General features: G+C 44.8%; 1 protein-coding gene across 3 annotated transcripts in view; it reads left to right on the top strand.

Annotated features, from left to right (window-relative positions):
- DHX38 (DEAH-box helicase 38) overlaps positions 1-14,472 on the top strand; it is a 1,001,715-nt gene that overhangs the window by 256,320 nt on the left and 730,923 nt on the right. For all 3 annotated transcript variants that reach the window (XM_069216597.1, XM_069216600.1, XM_069216598.1), the window contains exon 9: positions 12,351-12,512. In XM_069216597.1, coding sequence (XP_069072698.1) covers positions 12,351-12,512 — 162 coding nt within the window. The remainder of the gene's footprint in view (positions 1-12,350; positions 12,513-14,472) is intronic.

The following is a 14,472-nucleotide window of genomic DNA, read 5'->3' as shown; positions in this document are numbered from 1 at the left end:
ACAATCCAAAACTGGTCTAAATGACAGAGACCAGTTGCACTCCAGTTGTTCTTGGAGTTGTGCTCCGAAATACTGCATCATATGTTCACAACACAGTTGCGCTGTGGAAGCGCTTTCAATCCTCTTTGATGCAAAGGGACAACCATTGCAGATAAAAAATGGCAATAGCAAGATGCCACCTATTATAACCAAAGTAATCGTAATCTTCTGAAAATACTTGAAAATATTGACTGTATGGCTGAAGGAATTAAGCCAAATATACAGAAGAACGTGTTAACGAAACCAGAACCAACAGCCTTGAGCAAATGTGCAATCCCAGTAGTACTAGATGCGTTAAATATTTGTCCCACAAGTTCACCAAAGTGTCTTGGAAATTTCGCAATTAAAAGGGACTGTATTTCTGCAGATGGCCTCGCCACCTGGAACACATAGGTCTTGCTTGCAGATGTCAGCAGAAACAATAAACCCCTTAGTCTGCTCAACTTGTCAAAATTCAAATTTGAAGTAGCAATGTGAGGCCAAATATCTGCTACTTTTGTCTGTTGTGTAGGAGGAAAAAGAACATTCCCATAACAGGTGACAATTTGGGAGACCGAAATTATGTAAGCTATTCCGGCTTGCATTCCTTTACAGCTCTCACTGTTAAGAAGAACATAGTTTCCATTAGAGAGCACCTGAAACGCATGTCTAACCAAGGGGACCGGAACTCCCTTCAGATAGCAGGCTAAGTTTGCTGCCGAAGCGTTACACACCCTGTGCAAGGGCAGCTGCTTACAAACCATCGAATGGCTCACAGAAGTCTTGCATTCACCTCTGCTAAGAAAGACCTCTTACATGCCGTTGAGACATTTGTGCGAAAAGGGAAGCTCGCATACCCCCTGGATGTAACTATTGACTACCCTCTCATATCTGCCTACTGGAAAGTGTTTCAATCAGGATGTGAATTGCCGTGTTGAAATAGGCAGATTGATAACTCCGTGTATTAGCCATTCAGCAGATGATATTTCAGCCACAGTAAAAGGCAACTGTTCTAATTTCTCCATGTTTAGCATAACATAAGTTGCTTTCTTCTTACCCATTATTTGTTGCTGTCACGTCAAATTAAATATGTCTCGCCCTAACATGTTGGCTGGGAAGGCAACCTGATTTCAGTGGTTGTAGCATCCCTCCCAACTGCATAGTGGTCCTTAACTGACTCTTTCCAATTTGTAAGAATGGCGTCGCTTTGCGCAATGTCTTCTGGAGATCAAACAATGTTGTTTCATGTGTATATGCGGTCGGACAAGGTGTTAATCACATCTACAACGGCTAAGGCTTTTTGTGAATTCTCCTGATCTATTTGCCTTAACCGGGCAGCAGCTTCTTGTTGAGAAAGTTTCAAAATTTCAATGTAGACTGCTTATAAGAGGCGCTTTTTATGTTCTTTTTTTTGCCATTTGTAAAATTTTGCAGGGGCACGAATACTGGGCGCGTTCAAGCCCTTAATTTTTGCCAAGGCTAGACAACTTGCCTATTGTACAATTTACTTTAAACATATCATTTGAACAGGTATCAAGCAGGCTCTGAATAAAGCTTAATTTGCCCTTATTTGCCAATTTTTATTTCCCCATATACTTTTCAAGTCAATCAACTTAAGCCAATATTCATAGCCTTCTAGAGCCAACTGGGAAACAAAGGAATCTTAATTCATCATTTTGGTATTGGTTAATAAGATATGTCGCACTTCCATTGCTGGCAATTTAAAATAATACGAATCAGCATTTTTAACATTGTGCCCAGAAAAATATACAAACTTTTCAGAATATGTTTTTAAACTCCCCATTGAAGGAGTTGGACAATATTCCCATTGTATATAATTAAAAATAGTCTTTGGGGTAATTGCTCTGTGATAGTAATGATGTCCATAATAATTATAACAGAACATTTCTCCATCGTTTCTTTCGATTGATAAACATCTTCACTTTCAAACATAGTAAAATATTCTAATTCAGATGACCTAGAATCAACTGTTTTTACATCCCAATCATCCTAAACAACTCCAGGTGTTATTACATTATTTATGGAAAGTTTAAATACAAATGGAATTTGAATAACTCCATTGGACCATATATATATATCAATGGGTGTTTATCCTAAACAATCCCATCAGGAATTGGTATAGCTGAAATGATAACAAGGGACAAGTCGCTGAGTCCTTTATGAGAGGAAAAATGTGATTTTAGGACCTCATCCACAAGTTCAGCTGTATATCATTAAGGAAAGAAATTACCATGTTTTAATAGGAAAAAGACAATGGCAAACCCAATCCAAAGAAGAAAGGCAAGTACAGTTAATAAGAGCCACAGATAGTTCCATGGAAGAATGAAATAGTTCATTTTTAGCCAATTTATCATCTTACGTGCTCTCGACAATTCTGTTGCAGAAGAGGCAGATGAGTCGGTAAGTGTCATTGAAGTCAGCAAAGTATCCAGAAACAGTTCGTGCAAAAACTGGAGCGGTGCTTAGGAGAGGATAACTGGCAGAAGTCTACTTAGTAGTTCATAGTAGATTATTCCATCCATTTGTGTAGAATTTGAGTGGAATCCCTCAATATTGTTGACATTGCTTGTCGCAGAAGAAGTTAATGGTATTAATGAAAGATCATTTTCCACCCTCCCCAAGCTCGGAGAGGTGTCAGCGTTGCTGATTAAAATCTATAGAGGAAAATCCTAGTCTGTAGTGAGAGGGATTCTGGTACTTCCCAGGAGTCCTCTAGGTCTGCTGTGCAGGATCGGCCATATGGTGTAGCTTGACATTATTGATGAGGACAAAGCGATTTTCTTTAGAACTAGGCAGTGGTGGTAGAATGACAGTTCAGGTACCGTGTGTTCCCAGGACTGTAACCAGTGCCCGATAAGAAGGACGGAACTCCTTTTTCACAGCAATCTTTTTGCTCATTAGATCCCCAACTTTTGTAATCCAGCTGGTTTGTGTTATTGATGCATTCCCTCTTCCCAAGGAGGCGACACTGGCAGATGCGTTGTCGTCGCAGAACTGTTGTAAGTCCTTCAAGACAGTGACATGTTAATTTATGTCAAAAGGTGTTTCTGCCGCTTCCACGCCAGGACTATCAAGATCTGGAACATACATTTGTGTTCCGAACAGGCATTCATATGAGGTACACCCTCCCAGGGACTTTTTGAGCAGATTATTAAATGCTCTCTGGACTCCATGCAGGTGAGTGAGCCAACTGTGACCCATGCCTAATACTCTGGCTGTTAAGGATTGCTTTAAATCATGGTTTGTTCACTCCACAACACTATTTCTCTCGGGATGATATGGAGGCGAATAATACAGTTGGACCCCTAACAAAGCCAATGTGTGCCTGAATGCCCTTGAGGCAAATGCATGGTCCTGGTCCAATTGGAAAGCTGCAACTGTATAGGTGCTGATAAAGACTTGCAAATCTCTAATAACAGTTTGGGCGTCAGCTGCGTGTTGTGGCCATATCCATAAAAAGCTTGAGCATGAGTCAACCGCGACGAAAATGTATTTGTATGCACCACCAGGTGTTAGGGGACCACAGTGGTCCAGGTACACACATTGTGTATGTTTATAGGAAATTAAGAGGGGTGTCCGCGGTGAACGTTTGACGGTGGACCTTTTTATTTGCTGACAGATATCACAGCAAAGCAAATACTGCTTGGTCTGTTTGTGTAGATCTGGCCACCAGTAGCTTGCTTGTAACAATGAAATAATAGCTGCCACACCGACATGGGCAGCATTCACTCTTCATGCGCTGCTCGAACCAACTCTGGTCTTTGATCTTTGTTGGGGATCTACACGATCACCCAGCCCTGGTATTGTTACAAGGGCAGTATTGAGGCTAAATATGCAGTAGGAATATTTAGCATGATATGCCTTCAGCATGGGCTTGCCTTCAGCTGAAGCTTTTACAGCAGCCAGTGTTTCATCATCCAGCCTCATCTGTGGACGAGTTATTACAGCAACAGAAGTGACTACTGCTGACTTGACCCCTTCATCAGCCAAAGTATTGCTAGTAAGGTGTTATCCAACAAGTTGATGTCCCAATGTATGAACTACATGGACATTGGGTAGCATTTTTTCAGATCTGCTAATTCCCCCAGGGGAGTCTGTGTTTAATGGTGTTGCCTTCTGAATCCATTCTGGTGCTAGCAATGCAGATATTGATTGAAGGACTGGAAACATTAGTATGAATCACAGATAATGAATGTTATCTGTCCTGGATCTGTGTGTTCCAGTGCCATCAACAGAGCCTTGAGTTTTGCTAATTGTACAGTGCAGTCCCCTACGGTCTGCGTGTAAATGTTTTGGGGATGGAATTCACCATCTTTCATGTAGCCACTCACAAAAGCACATTTGACGGAGTATTGATGTTTCTCCTCTTTCCAAGCTCAATTTTGGGGTCTTGGTATCATTGAGTAAAGATCTCCGGCAAAGAGCCCCCTTGCGGGTGGTGCCCGTCAGACATTGCAGCGCCGGTCTGACGAGGAGCAATTCCGATGATGAAGCATGACACCCATTTGGGTGTGTGAGGATTCTTGCTCCTAGAATTAGGACTTCTCCCTCCTACTTCCTTTTTGGAACAGTGTATTTTGTTGTCAAGTGCGTTGTATTAGGGAGGTCATACACTGGACCATTATTCCTCCCCATCCCTTTATTCGTTGATCTATTGATGTTTAATGCCTACTGCAGGCTGGACTGAGCCAGCAGTGTACATTATTATTTGACATTGTTCAATGGACAATGTGTTTGCTGGAACTGGATATTCAAATTTATACTGAGTTTGTAATTTCAGGTCAAAAACATAGTCAATATCAGTGGCCGTCAAAGACGTTGCCCATTGACACCAACGTGGATGTAGTGCCTTAGTGTTTTGGTATGCAGGCTTTTGTGACAGCCTCAAGGGCTGGGATCTGAGCTACGACTATAATGCATTTCCCCTGGGCCAGAGGTCTCTCTTTGATGACAGCTATCTGAACTGCAGTCAGTTTTTTCTGTGGTAGCAAAGCATTGTTCAGCTGTGGAATTGATTTGTATGCAGTAGGGACAGTATCACCCTCATTGAATGTTACAGAGGTGAAATGTAAAATGTAAGTTCTGACAAATTTTTAAAAGCCCAACAGTGGCTGGAGCTCTTTGATAGTGTTTGGTGGTTGTAGTTGTGCAAATGTTTCTACAAATTGGGGTGCTAAGTTCTTGCCTTCATCTGATAGTTTGAATCGCATAAAGAGGACACGAAGGAAGGCTATTTTCATTTTTTTCTAAATTAAATTTGTAGTCTAATTCGGCAAATCCCACAACAATGCGGCTTGCCCATTTTACATGTTAAATGAGATCATCATCCGTAAGGTAGATATTGTCTCCGTAGGACAATACATCAGGGTCAATGTAAAATTGAAGTACCACGGACTGAAAACTTTCCTGGACTGTTTATGTACCCTTGGGGAGGCAGCAACATTCTTTCTGTGAGTCTAAGGCGCTAAAACTTGTTAAGTCCCCAATCTCAGGCAATATATTTTGGCAGGAAAAAAACATTGGAACTATCACTTGTTGTTTTGTGTTTTTTGCACACTATATTGTTAATAAGCGCTGTACTGTGTGCATTTTGAACGGCATACGTGCGTCTATGACTACTTAAATGTCTGTAGTCTAAGACAATTCTAAATGAGTGGTCTGGTTTGGCTACTGGGAACAAAGGATTGTTCATTGGTGGGACACAGGGTTCAATTATGCCCTGGTACTGTAGCTGTGTGAGGATTTCCCTCACGTACTCTAGCTTCATGCTTTATCGGGCAATAGCGTTAAGGTTGGGATCTAATTGATATTCTATGGTAGGGAGAATCTTTATCCCATTGTACATGGTTGCGTTATAACGCTGGTGCCTGCGCCTTCGCCCAGTCAATGGCGCAAGCCTCCCTGAGCTCCCTGGGAACAAGGGGCGAAAAAAAGAGGGCTGAATTACCTCTTCTCCATATGGTTGATTATGTACAAATTCTGGTGGCCAATCCTTTTCGGCCAATAAAATATAAATGGTAATGACGAGATCCCAAATGATAGGGTCTATTGTGCGCTCAATGTCTCCTAATTGTATTGTTAGTTTATACACCCCATCGGGTGTGGAGACGCGCTTGTCCGCAGTCTCAGCTTGTAAGAAGTCATCAGTTTCTTTCTCTTACAGAGGCTTTTGAAGATTCTGGTGAACTGTTGTGACCTCTGCTGCGCTGTCTAGCAGTTCCAGTGCCCAGTTCCTGTTCTTTAAACACAAATGATGGACGGAATGTGGATCAAATCAAACATTCACCCCCAGTCACAGATCTGGGTTTAATCCATCAATTCTTTTGCTCACTCTGCCACCCCAGTTTTGACCCAGCCATATGCAAATCAGTCTTGACCCTGTTCCCTATGGGAACAGTTGAGCCCAAACTACCAGGCCAGGTCCTCACTGGACCAGAAACCAGCATCCTGGGACCGGTTTCAGGGTATCGCCCTTCATCAGCCAGGCTAGCTCAAATTTAGTGGTATAGTGAGCCCGGGACCCATGCCTGGGCATACCCAGCACAATTAGGGCGACAAAGCAAACAAACACAAATGATGGTTGGAATGCGGTTTGTTTGTTTTTGTTGTCCTAAGTGCAGCATGTATGAAAGCCGGTTGTCTTTAGAGACACCATCCCCATGTAGACCAGGAACCGGTATTCTCAACAAGCAGCTGTAGCAAAGTCAATCAGCATGCAGTTGTGGTCATTTGGCTGGAATCTCCCTCTAACGTGCATGGGACAGAGAAGTGTTCTGGAATAAAACAGCTGATGTTCTGAGAAAACATCCCCATGTAAGGATGTGTGTGTTTCTTCGAACATAGGAATCTCAGCGTACCATTTATGCCGACAACCCTATCTTGCTGCAGCCTTGAGGAAAGCACAAAGTGAAAAGAATATCTGGCTAAGAAGCACAATGCTTCAAAGAACAACTAGATAAAGAAAATAAAAGAACACCACGAATGTGGCCTATGCTGAAATAATAAAAATAAAGCAAAATAAAATTTAACTGGGCTAAAGGACACAAGTGGCAGGCCTAGCTGCTAAACAAATGAACCCAGAGTCATCACTAAAATGGCTATACAACATCCCTTAACCTTAACCCTTAACCTTTTAGTGCTCTTATTTTTATGCCATGCATGCTTCAAGTACTCGGTCTTCATAGGGCAAATATTAGTCTAGACCCAGTGTTGTGAACATTCTGCTGCTGGGGGCAATATTCATAGATGATAGTTATAGAAAGCTGACTCTGTGCACACTATCTCTCACTTTGAGATAGTATATATAGAGCCCAGGGGTTCCCCAAGAGGCTTGACAGAGGCAGTAATAGATAATACTAATGCTCTATTTGTGGTAGTGTGGTCGAGCAGTTAGGCTTATCATAGGGGAGTGTTCAGCATTTGTTGTATACACACAAGCAATAAATGAGAACACACACTTGATGACTTAACTCCAGGCCAATAGGTTTTTATATAGAAAAATATTATTTTCTTTATTTTAGAACCCCAAGATTCAGTATGCAGGTAAGTACTTTAAATGTAAGTTACTTTTAAATAGGTATAGTTAGGACTTTGAACTAAAACAATAATGTACACAGTTTTTCACAGCGGTAGGACTGGGGCCAAAGCAGTTGTCGTCTTCCTCCTTCTCTGCGGGGCTTTCCAGCTAAGCAGTCCTTCTTCTTTGTAGGTCCTCACAAATCTGATTTCCTGGGTTCAGGGTCGCCCCTAAGTACTAAATTTAGGAATGTATTAGGGCAGGAGTGCAGTAGCCAATGGCTACTGTCCCTGAGGGTGGCTACACCCTCCTTACGGCTCCTCCCTTTGGGGAGGGGGGGGCACATCCCTATTTCTGTTGGGCTAAATCCTCCAAAACAAGATGTAGGATTTTCTAAGGAGGGGGTCACTTCAGCTCTGGTCACCTTAGAGGTGGACCTGGCTGAGGGGATGATGACTCCTTGTTTTTCTCATTATCTCCCCGGACTTGCTGCCAAAAGTGTGGGCTGTGTCTGGGGGGCGGGCATCTCCACTAGCTGGAGTGCCCTGGGGCGCTGTAATACCAGGCTTGAGCCTTTGAGGCTCACAGCCAGGTGTTACAGTTCCTGCAGTGGGAGGTGTAAAGCACCTCCACCCAGGACAGGTTTTGTTCCTGGTCACAGAGTGCACAAAGGCTCTCACCCCATGTGGCCAGAAACCGGTCTGGAAGTGGCAGGCTGGCAGAGTCCGGTCAGCCTAGCACTAGCAGTTGGGCGCGCATGCAGGGGTCATCTCTAAGATGCCCTCTGTGTGCATTTCTCAATAAATCCCACACTGGCATCAGTGTGGATTTATCGTGCTGAGAAGTTTCCTACCAAATGTAGGAAGTTGGCTCTGTATGCACTATTTCAAAGTAAGGAATAGTATGCACAGAGTCCAAGGGTTCCCCTTAGAGGTAAGATAGTGGCAAAAAGAGATAATACTAATGCTCTATTTTGTGGTAGTGTGGTCGAGTAGTAGGCTTATCAAAGGAGTAGTGTTAAGCATTTGTTGTACACACACAGGCAATAAATGAGGAACACACACTCAAAGATAATTCCAGGCCAATAGGTTTTTGTATAGAAAAATATATTTTCTTAGTTTATTTTAAGAACCACAGGTTCAAGATTTACATGTAATACTTCAAATGAAAGGTATTGCAGGTAGGTACTTTAGGAACTTTGAATTAGCAAAATAGCATATACAGTTTTCACATAAATGACATATAGCTATTTTAAAACTAGACACAGTGCAATTTTCAACAGTTACTAGGGGGAGTAAGAGTTTGTTAGTTTTTGCAGGTAAGTAAACCACCTACGGGGTTCAAGTTTGGGTCCAAGGTAGCCCACCGTTGGGGGTTCAGAGCAACCCCAAAGTTACCACACCAGCAGCTCAGGGCCGGTCAGGTGCAGAGTTCAAAGTGGTGCCCAAAACGCATAGGCTTCAATGGAGCAGGGGGTGCCCCGGTTCCAGTCTGCCAGCAGGTAAGTACCCGCGTCTTCGGAGGGCAGACCAGGGGGGTTTTATAGGGCACCGGAGGGGTGGGGGGGACCACAAGTTAGCACAGAAAGTACACCCTCAGAAGCATGGGGCGGCCGGGTGCAGTGTGCAAACACACATCGGGTTTCCAATGTAAATCAATGGGAGACCAAGGGGTCTCTTCAGCGATGCAGGCAGGCAAGGGGGGGCTCCTCGGGGTAGCCACCACCTGGGCAAGGGAGAGGGCCTCCTGGGGGTCACTCCGGCACTGGAGTTCCGATCTTTCAGGTCCTGAGGGCTGCGGGTGCAGAGTCTTTTCCAGGCGTCGGGGTCTGGGAGTCAGGCAGTCGCGGTCAGGGGGAGCCTCTGGATTCCCTCTGCAGGCGTCGCTGTGGTGGTTCAGGGGGGGCAACTCTGGCTACTCACGGTCTCGCAGTCGCCGGGGAGTCCTCCCTGAAGTGTTGTTTCTCCACAAGTCGAGCCGGGGGCGTCGGGTGCAGAGTAGCAAGTCTCACGCTTCCGGCGGGAAACGCAGCTGTCTTGAAGTTGCTCCTTTGAAACAAAGTTGCAGTCTTGGGTGAACAGAGCCGCTGTCCTCGGGAGTTTTCTTGGTCCTTCTAGAGCAGGGCAGTCCTCTGAGGATTCAGAGGTCGCTGGTCCTGGGGAAAGCGTCGCTGGAGCAGTGTCTTTTAGAAGTGGGGAGACAGGCCGGTAGAGCTGGGACCAAAGCAGTTGGTGTCTCCGTCTTCTCTGCAGGGTTTTTCAGCTTAGCAGTCCTCTTCTTCTTAGGTTGCAGGAATCTATTTTCCTAGGTTCTGGGGAGCCCTTAAATACTAAATTTAAGGGCGTGTTTAGGTCTGGGGGGTTAGTAGCCAATGGCTACTAGCCCTGAGGGTGGGTACACCCTCTTTGTGCCTCCTCCCAAGGGGAGGGGTCACATTCCTATCCCTATTGGGGGAATCCTCCATCTGCAAGATGGAGGATTTCTAAAAGTCAGAGTCACCTCAGCTCAGGACACCTTAGGGGCTGTCCTGACTGGCCAGTGACTCCTCCTTGTTATTCTCATTATCTCCTCCGGCCTTGCCGCCAAAAGTGGGGCCGTGGCCGGAGGGGGTGGGCAACTCCACTAGCTGGAGTGCCCTGTGGTGCTGTAACAAAGGGGGTGAGCCTTTGAGGCTCACCACCAGGTGTTACAGTTCCTGCAGGGGGAGGTGTGAAGCACCTCCACACAGTACAGGCTTTGTTACTAGCCACAGAGTGACAAAGGCACTCTCCCCATGTGGCCAGCAACATGTCTGGTGTGTGGCAGGCTGCTGGAACTAGTCAGCCTACACAGATAGTCGGTTTAGGTTTCAGGGGGCACCTCTAAGGTGTCCTCTGGGGTGTATGTTACAATAAAATGTACACTGGCATCAGTGTGCAGTTATTGTGCTGAGAAGTGGATACCAAACTTACCAGTTTTCAGTGTAGCCATTATGGTGCTGTGGAGTTCGTGCATGACAGACTCCCAGACCATATACTCTTATGGCTACCCTGCACTTACAATGTCTAAGGTTTTGCTTAGACACTGTAGGGGCACAGTGCTCATGCACTTGTGCCCTCACCTATGGTATAGTGCACCCTGCCTTAGGGCTGTAAGGCCTGCTAGAGGGGTGACTTATCTATACTGCATAGGCAGTGTGAGGTTGGCATGGAACCCTGAGGGGAGTGCCATGTCGACTTACTCGTTTTGTCCTCACCAGCACATACAAGCTGGCAAGCAGTGTGTCTGTGCTGAGTGAGGGGTCCCCAGGGTGGCATAAGACATGCTGCAGCCCTTAGAGACCTTCCCTGGCATCAGGGCCCTTGGTACCAGGGGTACCAGTTACAAGGGACTTTCCTGGATGCCAGGGTGTGCCAATTGTGAAAACAAAAGTACAGGTTAGGGAAAGAACACTGGTGCTGGGGCCTGGTTAGCAGGCCTCAGCACACTTTCAAATCAAAACTTAGCATCAGCAAAGGCAATAAGTCAGGGGGTAACCATGCCAAGGAGGCATTTCCTTACACCAAACTTCCCAGTATTGAGTGTAGCCATTATGGAACTGTGAAGTTCGTGTTTGACAAACACCCAGACCATATCCTCAGTATGGCTACCCTGCACTTACAATGTCTAAGGTTTTGCTTAGACACTGTAGGGGCATAGTGCTCATGCACATTTGCTCTCACCTGTGGTATAGTGCACCCTGCCTTAGGGCTGTAAGGCCTGCTAGAGGGGTGACTTACCTACGCCACAGGCAGTGGGTTGTGGGCAAGGCACTCTGAAGTGAGTTCCATGTCGACTTAGTCTTTTTCTCCCCACTAGCGCACACAGGCTGTGAGGCAGTGTGCATGTGCTGAGTGAGGGATGCCCAGGGTGACATAATACATGCTGCAGCCCTTAGAGATGGTCCCTGGCCACAGGGCCCTTGGTGCCAGGGATACCTTTTAGAAGGGACTTATTTGTGTGCCAGGGTTGTGCCAATTGTGGAGTTTTAGGGAAAGAACACTGGTGTTGGGGTCTGGTTAGCAGGGTCCCAGCACCGTTTCATTCAAAGCTGGCATCAGCAAAAGGCAAAATGTTAGGGGGTTACCATGCCAACAGTGGCATTTTCCTACAATAGTGTAAGTCAGAAGTTAGTTCTGTGTATTGTTAAATTGCTCCAAAAAGTGCAAGGTCCTTGTAATTTTGACTTAGGAGAACTGGGAGAGAATCGAGGGCGCTTCCTCTTGGAAATAAGAGTCAAAGCTATATTTTGAAGAACAAAGGTTATTTGTTAAGACAGCGTGATCAGAAAGAGAGAATTTATTGATAAGAAGTGGAAACAATGTGTTGGATGTCAGTGATGAGTGAAATATTGGTCACAAATGAATAGAGAAAAGTATCCATAAAATACAGGAAAGAGCTAGCTGTACTGGAAGAGCAGTTAGGGGGATATAAAGTTGAGTTTAAATGGGGTGACAATTTTGGTAGAATGATCTTCAAGAGAGGATAGAATGGACGTAGGTGTTGGAGCCAGGACTGTTGTTAAGAAGAGTACCCAAATATCACCTAGTATTGGCTTGTTTGTATATTTCATTTGGGTTTGTGCAGTTGGCAATCGTTTACTTGAAATTGTAAATTCACAAAGTAATGTTTTGTGTTAGTGTTTTTTTACTTTGATATTTGTGATGCCACACAGCTTCCTTAACCATTAAACAATTCTGGCAGTTTAAATGTCTAACTTTCATTGATCAGGGTGCAAAACATGTCATTACCTATTCTCACCTCTTTAACACCTCAGGATAACGAGCGCTGGGAGACCAATCGAATGTTGACCAGTGGAGTGGTCCATCGGCTGGAGGTGGATGAGGACTTTGAAGAAGATAATGCAGCCAAAGTTCACCTTCTTGTGCATAACCTTGTTCCTCCTTTCTTGGATGGGCGCATTGTTTTCACCAAGCAGGTAAGACTAACTGTGACCTGAATCTGTCACAGTTTGATTTCTCTGTCACAGCAAGGAGAGCATAAGCTATCATCAATAAGTCAATTTTTTGCGCTAAAATCTACACATGCAAGCTACTGTCTGTATATTTGGTCATACCAATCGAATGCATGAAAATACACAATCCATGTTCAGTCCTCTCAGTTTGAGTCCGAATAACATTATTGCATTTTCCAAGCTGACCATCTTCACTCTTAATTCATCAATAGTTTCCAGTTATTGTCACTGCAGAGCAGCTTTTCTTACTCAGTTGCCCCAGATGGTAACAGCACACATTTCTTGAATCCTGCTATATTGGACCAGAAATTTGGAAACCACAAAATCATTAACATCTGTGAAGTAGACTTGCAAAATAGCAGATCTTCTCAGCAGTTTACAATCCCTGCTGGCCTGAGAATAGTTAACCATTGTTAGCATGACCAGAAGAAGTAGGACAGAAAAGCAGCAAATGAAATACTACCTCTAATTTGTCTTGGCAGTGGTACAGCAATGGACATTTTGTACACCAAGTTTTTCTAAACGAGGCTATTTGAAAAATATTGTACCAAACATGACCTATAAGAATCTTTCTTTGCTGGAGGATACCCACTTTAACAAATTTTCAATTCCTCACTCACCCGTTAGTAACAGAGGCAGGTCTGAGTGTCTTGTCATACGTTTTTAGTTAATTTATTTTTAATTGTTTTCAAATCAAACAAAGCCAGGACATGAATCCTGATAAATGATAATAGTGAAGCGTCATCTGAGTTTACCAACATTCAAAGCTCAATGATCAGAGTGGATGTAAAATCAGAAATATAACAATAATGGGGGGAGTGTTCAGAAGGAGGAAGCAGGTTGTGTCTCCCAAGAGCACAATAAGACACCGAGAGATATATTGTCAGCCTTCATTGTTTCTATAATCAAAGGGGAACACGGCATCACGCAAAATCACTGTCACCCTGTTGACGATTGTGTTTCTCCAACACTCAACTCCCACCCCCAGTATGTGATTTTCTCAGATGTCGGGACAACTGGTCATCCACTGTGGGCGGATGCTGCAGACCTAAATGATGAGCATGTTTCACCCCCGATGGTTTCCTGTGGGGTCCCACTTCTCCAAACACATACATGGAAGGCCTACCCCATTTGTTTGGACACTGAAGCCCTAAGAGGTAGACCGGAACGTGGGTCTTACAGTGTGTAGCTCTGAAACAGATCAGCTATGATATATAAGGATTCCTTTCCAGACCCACATCACGCTCAAGGCGGACAGGTATCCTTTCTGATGGATACAACTACCTGTGGATTCCTCACCTAATGAATTCTCCCATGGCGCCAGCATTCGACGGAAATCTTCTTCCTAGTCTCTGCACGTCGACGAGGACGTCACTCTAGCCCACGCGACGCCGTCTGACGTCATACAGGCAATAAGAGGTCCTCGACGACGTGCCGACGTCAGTTCCCTTTTTTCCGTGCATTCGAAACGGTTATCTTCGAGGGAGCAACTGTTACTTTTGTGGTTACAGTGTATTTTTGCTGCGTAGTCTTTCGTTGTGGTAATAATGTCGCAGAGAAAGTCTGGATTCAAGCCTTGTCGTGAGTGTGGAGGCAAGATGTCAGTGACGGATCCTCATTCCGACTGCCTTTGGTGTTTGAGCTCCGACCACGACGTCTCGACTTGTGATTCATGCCAGCACATGAATCCAAAGGCCCTCAAGGAACGTGAGGCGAAGCTGTTTATGGCGAAATCGAAAAAAGAGAAGCATCACAAGAAGTCTTCTTCGCCAAGACATCGGCGTCATCGAGACTCCCGGCGCCGTAGAGAATCTCGGCGTCATTCGAGCAAGGAGACTCGTTCCAGGTCTTCGGATCGGCGCCGAAGGACATGGGAGATCAGTCCCACGGTTACGCCTCATCCTTCGACGCCGTTGCCCTCTCC

This window comes from Pleurodeles waltl, chromosome 12 (genome assembly GCF_031143425.1).
Source record: "Pleurodeles waltl isolate 20211129_DDA chromosome 12, aPleWal1.hap1.20221129, whole genome shotgun sequence".
Lineage (NCBI taxonomy): Eukaryota > Metazoa > Chordata > Amphibia > Caudata > Salamandridae > Pleurodeles > Pleurodeles waltl.
Note: the sequence above shows the minus strand (reverse complement) of the source record. Positions and strands in the feature narration are given on the sequence as shown.